Here is a 15,338-nt window from a genome sequence, read left to right as displayed (position 1 = left end):
AAGGCCTCTCCCGAACATAAGGCCTCCCCAGAATATAAGGCCCCCGAAGCTACCATAAGGCGCCTGACTCCTCTGGACCGTAGTGCCAGGCGCCGCCGCGCAGCTCACTGATTGGCCGCAGCGCAGCCGGAGCTGTTCAGGCGGTGCGAGGTCTCTTTAAATCAGAGAGCCAGTGCCACCGCCAGGACAAGCTGTCACCTGCTCCCTGCTCTGGCTGACTCACAATTAGACAATAAATGTGTACCGTATTCTACTTCATGGAAAAATAAGATATCCCCCTAAAAATAAGACCTAGCGCATCTTTGGGAGCAAAAATTAAGATAAGACACTGTCTTATTTTCGGGGAAACAGGGTAACTGATAACTGGGCAAAGTCAACTGGCTGTTTTGACATGCAGGACTCTTGAGTGCTGAGGTGTCAACACAGCCCAAAGGAGGAGGCCATGGGGCTCAGGGTAGCTGGGCTCAGTCAGTAGGTGGAGAGGTTTGTGACAGTTGTCTGCACATGGCTTTACATCTTTGGGGGAGAAGATGCAGTTTCTTTCTGGATCCCTTGGCCTTCTCCTTTCCAGTTGTGACCTCTCTCCTTTCCCAGGTGCGGGAAATGCTGCGAATGCGAGACTCCAATGGGGCACGAATGCTCATCCTGATGACCGAGCAGTTCCTGCAGGATCCACGCCTGGCCCTTTGGCGGCAGCAAGGCGCTGGCATGACTGACAAGTGCCGGCAACTCTGGGATGAACTAGGTGAGATCATCTTACGCAAGCGGGGGGGGGGGGGGCTGCCCAGGAGAGTCTATGGCCAGGAGCTGTGTGCTTCATGTCAGCGGAACTATTCAGCTTTCTCTCCTCGCCTTTTTCTTTTTAAAAATGAAGTTTCTAGTCCTTAGGATTGCGAAGAGAAGTTTGGAAATATGGGCAGAGCCCACTGAAATCCCAGGTGTTGGGACTTGCTTTGCCTCAATTGGAGATGTTTTTTAAGCTCATCCCATGCCAAAATGATGTGAGCAGTTTGCAGTGTTGAAACGCGATAAAGAAGCAATATTTTTTAAAAAGATAACATCCACTGATTCCACGATCAGCTGAACTCTCAGTTGAAATTGCTCCCCTCACTCCTTTCAGTCAGTTCCATGTTTTGGGCAGAAAAGAAAATCTTAAACATGTTTTTAGTCTGTAGGCAGAACTTAAGCAAAGATGGTGCCAGAGGTCCTTCACAAGATGATTAACAGCTGGAAAAAAAAGGAGGAGACTTCTCAGCTGTTTAAAGATTGACCCATGGCAGAGTGCAACATTATATGGAGAGATTTAAAAGGAACTACGCAGTCTGTAGCCGTGTCATTAATACCCCAAGCCTGCCTTCTGATGACATTGTGTGGGATTTGGGAGGAAGAGAAGGCAGTTTCTTGGGGTGTGCTGGCCAATACTCCTTGAGCAGAATTCTGCCCTTAGAAGTGCCCCTATATTTTGCCTTTAAACTCCCTGGCCTTCTGTATCCCTGCTTTGGTGAATCCTCCCCGCTCTGCTGCAACCTGTTTGCTAGATACTCTGATATTTTGTTGTTTGTTGCTGTCTGTCTTTCATACTGGAGCTCAAGGCCGCAACATGTGTGGACCCCAGCGCAATTGCTGCACCCTGTGGCCCCGAGGCAGTGAGCCTGATCCCTGGTTTATCACACAGATTTGTTGCAGTCCATAGACCCAAAATACACCGTTCAACAATAGTATATTATTATTGAGGTATAAAATCAGCCTTCCTAGCCAACAGAGGAGCTCTAGCCTGTACATACCGATTTCACATTTTTACCGCCTCCGAGAGGAATTTTGCTACAGACAGTGTAATAGTATCAAACTTATCCTCAAGGAGAACCTGGACATTCTAGGTTGTTCTATTAGTATTGGATTGATTAGTTGTTGTCTAATGCTGTTTATACAGACTACAATGCAATAAAATGTGTTCCATACATTCAACACCCTGGGAACATGGGCACAGCCTATCTTGGTATGGGACACCAGCCAATCTTCCCCATAGCACTTCAGAAGGGAAAACATTTAACCCGGCTTTAGAAAACAGACGAAAGTTAACCTGGCTGTTCTCCCTGCCCCCTTTCTCCTTGTGCCCCAGGCGCCTTGTGGGTTTGTGTGGTCCTGAGCCCTCACTGCAAGCTGGAGGAGCGGACTCTATGGCTGCAGCTTCTGAAGAAGTGGAACAAGCTGGACATCTGTCCCCTGGAGGAGGGAAACTACTCTTGCGACAGCAGCGGAGCCAACAGCACTTTGCCGCCGAACCCAAACCGCAGTGCAGGTAGGGAAGCCCAGGCCAGAACATCGGGGGCTGGGGGGGGGGGAGGTCAGAGTTCCTGGTCCTGGGCTTGATTGCCTTCCCCTACAACCTCTTGGCAATCATGGCTAGTAGTCAATAAAGTCATTGTCACAGGCAGTATGCTAGGGAGTGTGTTTGGGGAGAACGTTATTGCAGCCAGGACTCTGCATCTAACAGTCGTGCATTCCACCTCCTGTGACCTACTATACAGGATTTATTGCAATGATCTATGGTACGGTTACCATAGTCCCAAAGTGAAATTATGGACAAAGTTGTAGACCTTTTTAAAAAAAAATATCCCAGCTTTTTTCTTAAAAAATCACCCTTGTTGCCATACGTCTGGGTTTCCCTGGACATTTTGCTGATTCGTCAAAAATCCGCCGGGGCACCATTTTGACAGTCCGATTCCCGGATGTGTCCAGGAAGACCTGGACATATGGCAGCCCTAATCTATAGAGGTAACATATACGTGAAGTGCCGTATCACCATTGAGATCTTACTGAGATATGCAATGACAAGCAGGTTTATGAGAATTTGGTATGCAGCTCTTGCTGATGAAAGAGAGAAAAATAAGGAGGATTGTATCCTTTTTATTTTATATATCTGTGCACACCCATAGAGCTCCTGACCCCATTGTCCCGGTGCTCCTTTTGGAGAAGTGCCCTGTCCTCAAATATATCCCCACTCCAGATTTGTGCAGCCCACATTTCTCTGATGACGAAAGCAAACAAAATTTAGCACTGAAGTTCTGTTTCTATTTTAATATGAAATGTAATTTGTTATTGATTGAAGTTACGTTTTAGAAAAGCGTTCTAGTTAGATTTAAACCAGTGTTAAACCCGATGGGAGGAGGAGCATGGTGCTTTTCTGGGCCCAAACTCTTCCATAATTTTCACCTGCCCTGCTCTGGTCTGTTTCTTCCTTGGCAGCTGGTGTTCGGCAGACCGTCTTTGGCCGTGCTATCAAGGCTGCAGAGCTTCGCTGGGGCGATTGTCACCTACAGAAGATCCTGAGCAGCGACTGCTATGGTGTCTCCTTGAAGAGTGGAAGCGACAAGCTGGGCTTTGACCCCCAGGGCCACCCGCTCTGGCTGGGCGATGCCTTCCCCATGGCCTGCGCACGAGTGGACGCCTTGCGCTCTCACGGTTACCCCCGAGAGGCCCTGCGCCTGGCTGTGGCTGTGGTCAACGCCATGCGCTTGCAGCGACGCCATCAGCTGGAGAGCTACAAGCAACAGAAGAAAGGCAAGCGGGGCTTAGCACACTGGGATGGGAGGGAGGTAAGGAAGGAGGCAAAGTTTGGCAGCAGAGCCCAGGCCTCACCATCCCGGCAGGACTGCAAAAGAGACACTGGAGCTTGGAGAAGGACAGGGGCTCTGCTACTTCTAGGGTGCTTCTGAGGTCAGGTCCCAGAGTGGGCAATGGAGCAATCCTGGTCCAAAAATGCACTTGCTGGTGAGGAACCGGCACGTGTTGCAGTGGATTTCTGTTCATGGAAAGCAGCAGAGAACAGTTGAGACACACAGTCTTGTGAGTTAGAGCAGTGATGGTCCTGGAGGAGGCAGCTGCCGGCCTTTCCCACGACTGCTTAAGCACACAGCATTGTTTTCAGGGACTGACATTTGGGGTGGGGCTGCTTGGGCTTGGGGCTTGGTGTCTGAAGTATCCCTTCCTCTTCTTTTCCGCCACCCAGAGCTCTTGCACAAAGGCACAACCAGCATCACCAACTTGGAGGGATGGGTAGGGCACCCCCTGGACCCCATTGGTTGCCTCTGCCGCACCTTCCTGGAGGCCTGCCGGATGGATGATGAGGTGCTGGCCCTCTACCCAGGTACTGTGGGCACATGGGGGAAATGCGGGTGGGGGGAGCTGCAAGGTCCTTCTTCATAGCTGAGCATCACTGGCGCCTGGTCTATAGATCCGCCAGAAATTAACTCACTGTAGCCAAAAGACCACTTTGGGCAAATGATTTAGGCCATGGTGGTGTGAAAGGGGAGGGAGTTAATTAGAAGTTGGACTATCCTCCACCAGGGCCAGGGCCTTTTCAGTGATGGCTCCGACCTGGTGGAATGCTCTGTCCCATGAGACCAGGGCCCTACAGGACTTGATCTTCTTCCGCAGGGCCTATAAGACAGAGCTATTCCGCCGGGCCTTTAATTTGAATTCAGCCTGGACTTTTATTTCCCTTCTATTCCCTCCCCTCCCCTTTTATGAAGATCACCTGCTCTGAGACCCCACAGCTAATTCTCCCCTGGCCTCCTCGCTGGCCTAAGTAGGACCAATTCAGCCAGCTAGCCCTGGGGATGATCTAATTGATTTTTGAATGTTATTGTTATTCATGGTTTTATACTGTATTTTATGCTGCTTTTATAATTGTTTTAAAGTGTTTTAAATTTGTTGTTAGTTTTTGAACCGGGAAGGGCGGGGTATCAATAAAATTTATGATGGTGATGATGATGATGATTATTCTGTGGCCATATGAGGAAAGGGTTCTGCACATGTTGGGTTGTGCCTGTGCAGGAGCTTGCCCTTGTCCAGCCAGGTTGCGGCATGGCCACACACAGGCTTGCTGCAGCAGTGGGGCAGCTGCTTTATGTGAGCACAGCTGTGCTGGCAGTGGGGGCTGGGGTCTCTGTTCCTGCTCTGTGGTCCTACCTGTGCCACCTCTCCCCAGATTCTGCATCGGAGCCCAAGAAGGCACTCTACCAGCACATTCCAGTGCCCTCAAGTCCTGGTGAGTCATACTTCATGCTGGCCCTGGAGGTGGCGCTCCTGGGGCTCGGGCAGCAGAGGTCCATGCCGGAGGGGCTCTACGCCCAGGACAAAGTGGTGCGGAGTGAGGAGCAGCTGATTGGACTCCTGGACGAGATGGAGCTGGATGAGCGGCTGGTTCCTGTGCTCCGCAAGCAGGTGGCCCTGCTCCTGGATGGTAAGGGGACAATGGGTTGGGCTGTGGGTTCCATGGGTCCCATAGACCTGACACTCCCCCACCATGCCTCTGAAGGGAGTGGAGGAGGTAGCGAGGGTCTCCCAGGGTGGCCGGAAGGGATTTGCTCTTGGGTGATGGAGAAGTGAATGGGGCGCAAGGAAAGTAGAAGGCCTCTTGAGCGCCTTCAACGTCGGGTGCTTAAAGGAGAATTGAACATCTTGAACTAGGACCTGGAAGATCTGGGATGAAAGCCCCACTCAGGTGTGGAGGACTGGTCCTGAATGGGGTAACTGTGCCCCTGAAGGACCAGGTGCACAGCCTGGGAGTCATTTTGGACTCACAGCTCTCCATGGAGGCGCAGGTCAATTCTGTATCCAGGGCAACTGTTTATCAGCTCCATCTGGTACGCAGGCTGAGACCCTACCTGCCCGCGGACTGTCTTGCCAAAGTGGTGCACGCTCTGGTTATCTCCCGCTTGGACTACTGCAATGCACTCTACCTTTCCGAGCACAAAACGGCCTTCCGGCAGTTCCCTCACTGCGAGAAGCGAGGTTACTGGGAACCAGGCAGAGGGCCTTCTTGATAGTGGCGCCTGCCCTGTGGAACGCCCTCCCATCAGATGTCAAAGAAATAAACAACTCTCCGACTTTTAGAAGACATCTGAAGGCAGCCCTGCTTAGGGAAGTTTTTAACGTTTGATGTTTTATTCTGCTGGGAGCCACCCAGAGTGGCTGGGGAAACCCAGCCAGATGGGCGGGGTATAAATACAACAACAACAACAACAACAACAACAACAACAACAACAACAACAACAACAACAACAACAACAACAACAACAACATTACACTCCCTGGGTGACCTTGGGCCAGCCACTATCTGTCCCCATCACTTGAACATGAACCTGACTTGCAACATGCTGACAGTTGGATGCAGGCTCAGATGTTGAGTCGCTGGCAGAGAGAGGGGTTGATTGTGTTGGGGATGCTGAGTCCCCTGGGGATCGGGGCCCTGTGTGGTGTTACTGCTCTGTGGTGGTGGCCTGCTGGAATCCCATCCCATCCTGGGATACAGAGAAGGACCAGTGATACCAGGTGGTGCAAACCAGCCCCAGGTGGCTCACTGTCCACTTGGGAATTGTTACTTGGCCTTGTTCTCCTCTCTTCTTGGGCAAAGTGCTTTGAGCTGGGTCATCAATCTGTTAATTGCCCGCTTGCCTGTTCCTCTCAGGGGGACCCTTCAGTGGATTTGGGGAGGTCGTCTTCCGTGAAACTGTTCCCATGCACACCTTTGCTCGCTACCTCTTCACGGCCATGCTGCCATATGACCCTGAGCTGGCCTACCGCTTGGCCCTGCGAGCCATGAGGTATGTAGACCCTGCTTCCCCTTCGCTGGGCTTGCTTTATTTGTAGAGCCACACTTCACAACAAAAGTTTTCTGGGTGGCTCACAATCCATTTCTTTCAGAAACATTGAAACGTTGATTAAAACACAGCTTATTGTTGTATTTTTTTGATAATAATTTTTATTAGTTTTCAATTACAATCCAATAATAGCCTCATTATAACAATGCCAAATTATAATACACTTTCCAATACCAATCATTCAGGTACCAAATTATATAATTTAGGTGCCCCCCCATGTGCTAGAATTGATGATTTACTTTATTTCCGCGTTCCAAAATCTTATTTATTTCAATTACACTCTGGTCAAAACAACAATCCCTTATCCAACAACTTCATATTGTCACATTAAATAATTTATAATTCTACAAGTGAGGCACTCAAACTATATCCTTATTCTTCCTGTGTGTGGCAGTTATTCTGTCCGTGGTGTTTCTTCCTGTTTAAAGCTGAGAAGCTGTTTTTAAAAGGTCTGGCTGAAGAGAAGGGTGCTGAAAAGGCCAATAAAGATGGCACCAGGCCAACCTCTCTGGGAAGGCTGTTTTATAGCTGGGGAGGGACCAGGGCCAATAAGGCCTTCTCCCTAGCGCCTATCTGCCTTGCCTTCATTTGGAGGGGGGCATTCAGAGTCAGGGCTCTGTAGACGATATTGAGGTTCCAGATGGTACATAGGGGAAAGGGCTGTTCTCCAGGGGCGGGGGAAGGGGGTGTGGTGGGGGTGGTCCGACCCAGGTGTCATCCCTGAGGGGCGTGACATGCTTCCCCCCAGGTGCACAGCATGTGCACCGTTCCGGGTGCCGGAGCAGCTAGCTCTGTCTCTGCTGTTCTTCTACCTTTTGCTGTTCCTCTTCCTCCTCCTTGTTCTTTGTGGCCAGAATCCAGCCCAACTGGCCTTGTACTGTGTCCTGCTTTGCTGTGTTTCTCCACTTCCAACACTCTTCCTCTCCCAGGCCATCTCAGGCTCTCTTCCAGCTGCTGCCAAATAGCATTGAAAGTAGTGCTACCCAAAGGGGAGAGTCCCGGGGCCTTGCCGCTTCCCATTTCTGGCTTCTCCACCTTCTGTCCAAATTTTGTGTTTCCCCCAAATATCTGCTTGAGTCTGGCCTTCCTTTCCAGTGTGGTTTCCAGAGCCAGTGTGGTGTAGTGGTTAAGAGTGGTGGACTCGTAATCTGGTGAACCGGGTTCGATTCCCCGCTCCTCCACATGCAGCTGCTGGGTCGCACTTCTTTGAAGTCTCTCAGCCCCACTCACCTCACGGAGTGTTTGTTGTGGGGGAGGAAGGGAAAGGAGAATGTTAGCCGCTTTGAGACTCCTTCGGGTAGTGATAAAGCAGGATATCAAATCCAAACTCTTCTTCTTCCTGGGGTCCTCTGCTTCTGGCAGGCAAGGCTACCGGTAGTCCCTCTTCTTCTGCCACGGCGACAACCTCACCCAGTTTCCCTCTCAATCCCCGCAGGCTGCCCGTGTTGGAGACAGTGCTGCCAGCCAGCGACATCCTGCACCAGAACCCCCTGGACTCCATGATGGCCAATCGCTTTCCCCGCTGGTTCACCCTCGGCCACTTAGAGACGCGGCAGTGTGAGCTGGCATCAGCCATGCTTACAGCAGCTAAAGGTAGCCCCAGCTGTGGATGGAGCTCAGAGATCTGGGAGCCACAGGTTTTTCTCCTTCTCCGGAAGGGAGAAGAGCATCCGTGCTCAGAGCAGTGGGCCGGAGGTGTGGGGTCTATTCTTGGCTCTGAGAAGAGTATAAACACTGTCCTTTCCTTGGCTCATTCTAGGTGACCCCAACTGGCTGCGCATGGTTCTGGGCTCCATCCAGCAAAATATCCACTCTCCAGCCTTGCTCTTCAAGCTGGCCCAAGATGCCTGCAAGACGGCCACGCCAGCTAACACGCCCCCAGACACCACCTTGCTTAACATCTCCCTGGAGCTCGGCCTGCAGGTGAGGGCTCGTTTGAGCAGATCCTGCGCCCTTCTCTCGGTGCAGGGCCATCGCCATAGCCCAGTCCTCTCGCCTCTTCAGTTTTGTTTTGTTTTTTTAAATAAAAGAATGGAAATGTTTTATTGAAGATTTACAAATAAATGGTAAACAGATAAGAACATTGGCAGGATTATTGGAATAACTTGCAGTTTTATAAGAGTATATATTTAAAGTAGATGAATAAATGAGTAAATTAATTTGGAATAGGCAGAAAATATATTAAAAAACGCTTTATCAGTACAGAACAGAACATTTTAAATCAAAATAAAGGATAACCCTGTATCATACAGGACAGGTGACAACCCCTAGCTGAGGCAGGCTTATTGAGGAACTGCCCGTCAGTCAAGTGCCTAAATGAATAATTTTTCTTTTTATAAATTGGTGTTTTGTTTATGATCTTCAGTTTCAATAATTTTACAATATCTTCAACATTTCTAAACTCGACTTGCCCCTCTTTCTGTGGTTCCTTAATTTTATATATATATATTTTCTGCCTATTCCAAATTAAATTAATTTTAGGTTCTTCAGTTTTTACTCGGCAAGATGGAGGGTCCCGAGTGAGAGAGTTCTGCTCATGATTTTTGGGCAGGACAATTTCCAGTCAAAAGCACTGGTGTGGCTGTTTGAAATAATAGATTCCTTTAGGATGCGGATTCTCACTAACCAGGGACACTGAGCTTTTTTAAAAAAGGAATTTTAAAACAGTATCTTTGTACCATTTGCTCATTTCCCACCCACTATCCTTGCTGAAATCAAGTTCCTTCCTGGATGAGCAAGAGGTTTCTGCATTCTTGAAAAACTGTATGGTTTTTATGGTAAATGCATGTTGAACTTTGATGGGTAGAGTTGAAAGGGACCCTGTGTCCGGCCCCCTGCAGTGCAGGAATCTACCTGCTTCGAGTAGAAAGTTAAGCAAAAGTCTCCTGTGTTGCTTTTGTTCTGTTCTTTTCTCCCCTGGGAGCCAGCCATATCACAAGGCGCTTTCTTGGAGTTCCTCCTGTCCTTTGAAGGTCTCCTTTTGCAGGTGGGGAACTTGAGAGGGAAGGAATGGTTTCACCCTAGGGGCACGCAGGGCTGGAAACTGCCTCTTTCCATGCCTACCACTGGATTGTAGTGCTAGATGCTTGTCTGAGACTTCACTTAATAGTAGGAGCAGCAGCAGCAGCAAGAACAGCCATCCTAGGAAGGGAGGAGGGAGGGCATCCCAAGTGGGGCTCCTCAGATGCCTCGTGGCTCCTTCCGCGCAGTCTTGCAAATGTCTGTCGCCCGCTGCTCTTCCCATAGGTGATGCGAATGACGCTCAACACCATGACCTGGCGACGGAGGGAAATGGTCCGCTGGCTGGTCAGCTGCGCCACTGAGATTGGTGAGTGCTTACGATGATGCGGCTGGGGCAGGTGGTCACTTTGCCGCAAAAATGTCCTTGGTGGCCGCAATAAGGAAATTTTGTCCGTGGCATGATTATTTTCCACCTAGTCTTTTGCAAGATTGAATATCCTGCCTTCGGCTGTGCTTGAGGGTCGGTTTCAAAAAACTCCACTGGAAAAACGGTTATGTCCCTGTGGAGATGGCAGTATGGAGTCAGTGGCTCATGTGCTTCTGACTTGCACTCTTTATGAAGATTTGAGGAGTGAGGTTATTACCCCTCTATTATTGTCCATACTGGGTCGCTCAACCATTGCCATTGTGTCCTTTCTTTTAGCAGATCAATAATAATAATAATAATAATAATAATAATAATAATAATAATAATAATATTTTATTTATACCCCGCCCTCCCCAGCCAAGACCGGGCTCAGGGCGGCTAACAACTAATAATAAAAACAAGTTGATTGAAATACAACTTAAAAAACAAGATTAAAATACAACATTAAAACATTAAAATGTATCCTCATCACAGGAGGAGAAAGGAAAAAAGAAAGAGGGGGAGGGAATCAAATTGACTCCAAGCCAAAGGCCAGGTGGAACAACTCCGTCTTACAGGCCCTGCGGCAAGAAATCAGATCCTGCAGGGCCCTGGTCTCATGAGACAGAGCGTTCCACCAGGCCGGAGCCAGTGTTGAAAAGGCCCTGGCTCTGGTTGAGGCTAATCTGACTTCCTTACGGCCCAGGACCTCTAAGGTGTTGCTATTTATGGACCTTAAGGTCCTCCGTGGGGCATACCAGGAGAGGCGGTCTTGTAGGTATGAGGGTCCTAGGCCGTGAAGATGATCAGGTGACCGCAAAAACTGCAAGGTGTTTAACGGGGGCAATTAGAATAAGATCTGTTATTTGATTATTGATGTAAACCCCCAAAATGTATTTTCTGTAGTTAAGTTTTTACCTCTATCTTCAGTACATTTTTTTTTATTGCCATGGGTGATTCAAATAAAGATTCTTCTGATTCCGATTCCTTGATGGGTCCTGCTCCTTTCCCACCAAAGAGATGACGGCCTCTCGTGAGCTGATCCTTCCCTGCTTCCACTTTACCCACAGTGCTCAGGGTCCACACTTTGGGGGTGGGTGCCCTTTGCTTCATGACCTTTGCGCTTAACCCCCCCCGCCTTTTCCCTTTCAGGTGTCCAGGCCTTGATGAACATCATGCAGAACTGGTACACGCTCTTCACGCCTATTGAGGCGACGACCATCGTGGCCGTGACGGGCACCACGCACGCGACGCTGCTGAGGCTGAGCCTGAGCACGGTGCAGCGGGAAGAGCTGTGCAGCTGCGCACGGACGCTGGCGCTGCAGTGCGCCATGAAGGACCCGCAGAACTGTGCGCTGCCGGCTCTGACGCTTTGCGAGAAGAACCACGCGGCCTTCGAGGCGGCCTACCAGATCGTCCTGGATTCGGCAGCCTCGGCCGGCATGGGCCACTCCCACCTCTTCACCGTGGCCCGGTACATGGAGCACCGCGGGCTGCCCTTGCGCGCCTACAAGCTGGCCACCCTGGCCTTCTCGCACCTCAGCATCGCCTTCAACCAGGACACTCACCCCGCCCTCAACGACGTCCTCTGGGCCTGCTCCCTCAGCCAGTCGCTGGGCAAGAACGAGCTGGCTGCCATTGTCCCGCTGGTCATCAAGAGCGTCCAGTGCGCCCCCATGCTCTCTGACATCTTGCACCGCTGGAGCCTTCCGCCCCCGGGCCTTGCCTCACTGGGTGGGGGGCGCCGCGGGGCGGGGGGCGCCGGTGCCGGAGGGAAGCTCTTTGCGATGGACAAAGCCCCTCTTTGCCAGCTCCTGGAGGCCGCCATGGCTGCCTACATCAGCACCACTCACTCGCGCCTCACCCACATCAGCCCCCGGCACTATGGCGAGTTCATTGAGTTCCTGGGGAAAGCCCGCGAGACGTTCCTGATGGCGCACGAAGGGCACATGCGCTTTAGCCAGTTCCTTGACAACCTCAAACAGACCTACAAGGGCAAAAAGAAACTGATGTTGCTCGTGCGGGAGCGCTTTGGCTAGGGGCTGCTCTGGGGCGCGCATGCTTTGGCTGGGGGGAGGGTGTTCAGAGGGGCACCTCTCTCCCCTTGATCAGAAGGACTTTAGCTTGGAGGGTGGGGTGGTAAGATCTGTTTCCCTTGGGGCACTAGTGCTTTGGGGGCGGGGTGATGAAGCGGAGCCTGGACTTCTGCCTGGGTTCAGAAATCCCTTTACTTGGAGGCGGGGGAGCAGCGAGGTCTCTCTTCCCTTCGGCGGAGGTGCTCCGGGGCTGTAGCAGATGGGCCTGCACTTCGGCTGGGGGTCCCATGTGGAGGCCTTGGGGTGGGGAGGTTTTTTTTCCCCTGCAACACCTGGGCTGAGCATAGCCTCTGTTTGAAGCCTGAAGCCTCAGCTGCTCCCTCAGCTGCCTCAGTGGGGCAGGAAGGAGCTGGGCTTGTTCTTTAGCTCCAGGAGTTGCCGGTTTTTCAGTATTAACTTGCAGGAATGCAAACAGGAACCCCCCCACTTTGGTTGAAGGGTCCAAGCCCTGGCAGGGTCTTGCAAGTGGTGGGGGGGGGTCCAGTCCCATGGAATTTCACAGCTGCTGTTCTGATGTCATATTTCAAGCCTAGCGAGTCGGTTTGGGCTTTGTTTATGCAAGCTCAGGTGGGATGCATGAATGCCGATCATCTTCCCTGCTGAGACCCACACGGGCTCTCTCGGTCCTGTCTCCCCCCCCCCCGAACCCTTTAGGTCTGAAGCCCCAAACCTGTGTGTTGAAGTCTGGAGACTCAAAAGAGGGGCTTGAGTGTCCTTAACAGGGCTGGGGTAGGCGACCCGTCAACTTCTGATACCTCCTTGCACTGATAACATTTAAGTTGCTCTCCCTTTGTGTCGAAAGCAGAGCCCTTAGTGCCAGAAGGGGGGGGGGGGCCTCGCTGCTGGAGCCGCCTAAGTCTTTCCGGCGCAAATGTTCTCCAAGAAGTCGAGCGACGAGGGGAATAACTTCCTGCTGGATGAGCCGGTAGAAGAGTTGCTTTTGGTCTGCTGGTGGTAGGTGGGGCAAATTCTGGGGTTCACCTGGCCCGATCTAATGAAGCAAGTAGTTGCCCACATCCACTGAGGCCAGGAACCCTGCTGCGTCCCTTTTGTGGAATTTCACCTTTGCAAGAGACCAGGAAGGCATCTGTCTTGGTCCCCAAAATGGGGTGTCTCGCACATGTTACATTCCCCCCACCCTGCTGCCACAGAACGCAACCTGTCACTCCAAGCAAACTGGTTTCTCCAGTCCCTTCCCCATTCTTCTAATTCCATTTGTGCATTGGGGGGGGCATCCTTATCCCCCCTGCTCTTTCCTTCCCAAGCATGACTCCCTAACTTCCCCCCACCCCTACCAAATTTGTCAGTATTTCAGCTTTCCCTTCGGCTTTTAGCTTGTTGGTTGCAGGTTGGCGCCAGGCCCTACTTGCGGGGGTTGGGGCACTTTAGCCATTTTTTTGGGGGGGCCCAGTGTCCTCTTCTGTCCCTCTCCCTCTAGAACTACCTTTGTTTCCAGTTAATGCCCCTCAGACTCCTACAACTGAAGGATCCCCGTTCTCTGGCTCCTCCAGTCTAGAATTCTGGAGCTGCTGGTGGGTAGACAGTTCATACCTCAAACCTCCTCCCCTGTTTCAGGATGATGCTGTGAAGTGCCAGGCATACCAGAAATGTTTTGCCCTTCCAGGTGGCTGTGCCACAGTGATCCAATAGACAATCCCCCCCAAATGCCTTTGGATGCTTTTCGGGAAGATCTTGGGGCTCACCCCTTGCGCCACCCCTGACTTGGTTGGTTGGCGCCTGTTAGATCTTGCCGCCTGGGTGTCTTGCGCAGCCGGTCTGGTGTTTCCCGTGGAGGAAGGCGGGGGGAGGTCTCTAAGTGGCCCTAGTGGGGTGCTAAATGGTATTTCCAGAGACATCCCGCTCAAAATCCCACTTCTTTTTTCTGCTGGATAAAATCTACTCAGGAACAAACCACAACAAGCTCATGCTACTAATTAGATTATTGTGATGACAAGATAATGTTTTAAAAAGTTAATATATATGAAGAGGCCAGGGGTCCCGAAGGGGCTCCTTTTCGTGCGCATGGGGCCAAGGGGGCTGCGTCCTGCACTCAGCCCCTCTTGACCCTTAGTGTTGGTGGAGATGTTGGTGTGTTGCACAGCTCCACTTTGGAGCCAGCTAGTCAGTTAGTTTTAAAGTTTCTGGGTTTATTTCTTTGTTTCCCTGTATTAAAAAAAATCCTGTAATTTTGTAATTTTTTTTTCTATTTATTGAATCATTTATTGTATTATTTTGTAAAAGGTTTAACATAAACCGCAACATTTGTTTTTTTGGCTTCTCTTTTGGAGATGGTGTGTGTGTGTTGTTTCTCACTGTTTTCTTGCAAATGATCCTCAAATGAATTGACTCACCTTGGCTAAAAAGGTAAAGGGACCCCTGACCATTAGGTCCAGTTGTGGCCGACTCTGGGGTTGCGGCACTCATCTCGCTTTACTGGCTGAGGAAGCCGGTGTACAGCTTCCGGGTCATGTGGCCGGCATGACTAAGCCGCTTCTGGCGAACCAGAGCAGCGCAAGGAAACGCCGTTTACCTTCCCGCTGGAGGGGTACCTATTTATCTACTTGCACTTTGACATGCTTTCGAACTGCTAGATTGGCAGGAGCAGGGACCGAGCAACTGGAGCTCACCCCATCGCCGACCTACTGATCGGCAGGTCCTAGGCTCTGTGGTTTAACCCACAGCGCCACCCGCGTCCTACTTTGGACCAAACCCCCCACAAACACTGACTTATATGTGGGTGCCCAGGGTGCTGGGGCAACACTGCTGAAGTTGGTGCTTCACTGCTTCCTTCCACTCTTGCTGCTGCTTCCAGGAAAGAAGCCGTGTTCTCACTGAGCATTACATCCAGCCTTGGCAAACAAGGTTTGCTTTGGACTTTCCACCCATGGTTTGTTTAGAGGAAAGAAACCACGAGCCAGGGTTGAGATGCGATGCTAAGCAAGACCATGAATTCTTTCCCAGTAGTACAGGGGAGGATCAAAGCGCCTGCGATCTCAGCCGCAGCACATGCACTCCTTTACAGCACAATCTATAACTATGGCTTAAAGCAATGTGCCAATTAGATCTTATTTGTACCTCCAGGACTAAAATGCACATTAAACCTCCCAGCTTTCATATTTCCCAAATGCGCCAACACCATTCTTTGGTTAAAAGGCATATCAAAAGATGCTTAAAATATTCAGAAATGTGTGTGTTCAGAGAAAATACATT

At 50.7% G+C, this 15,338-nt stretch overlaps 1 protein-coding gene across 1 annotated transcript in view; it reads left to right on the top strand.

The window, feature by feature from the left end:
- The window catches only part of ZSWIM4 (zinc finger SWIM-type containing 4), a 39,294-nt gene extending 24,879 nt beyond the window's left edge, over positions 1 to 14,415 (top strand). Inside the window, exons 5-14 of the mRNA XM_053370657.1 lie at positions 595 to 745; positions 2,120 to 2,299; positions 3,247 to 3,561; positions 4,010 to 4,147; positions 4,991 to 5,245; positions 6,473 to 6,608; positions 8,101 to 8,258; positions 8,425 to 8,588; positions 9,912 to 9,993; positions 11,185 to 14,415. Coding sequence (XP_053226632.1) covers positions 595 to 745; positions 2,120 to 2,299; positions 3,247 to 3,561; positions 4,010 to 4,147; positions 4,991 to 5,245; positions 6,473 to 6,608; positions 8,101 to 8,258; positions 8,425 to 8,588; positions 9,912 to 9,993; positions 11,185 to 12,071 — 2,466 coding nt within the window. The 3' untranslated portion in view covers positions 12,072 to 14,415. The remainder of the gene's footprint in view (positions 1 to 594; positions 746 to 2,119; positions 2,300 to 3,246; positions 3,562 to 4,009; positions 4,148 to 4,990; positions 5,246 to 6,472; positions 6,609 to 8,100; positions 8,259 to 8,424; positions 8,589 to 9,911; positions 9,994 to 11,184) is intronic.
- The last annotated feature ends 923 nt before the right edge of the window (positions 14,416 to 15,338 follow it).

This window comes from Podarcis raffonei, chromosome 17 (assembly GCF_027172205.1).
Source record: "Podarcis raffonei isolate rPodRaf1 chromosome 17, rPodRaf1.pri, whole genome shotgun sequence".
NCBI classification, from domain to species: Eukaryota; Metazoa; Chordata; class Lepidosauria; order Squamata; family Lacertidae; genus Podarcis; species Podarcis raffonei.
This window is presented reverse-complemented; position numbering and strand designations above follow the sequence as displayed.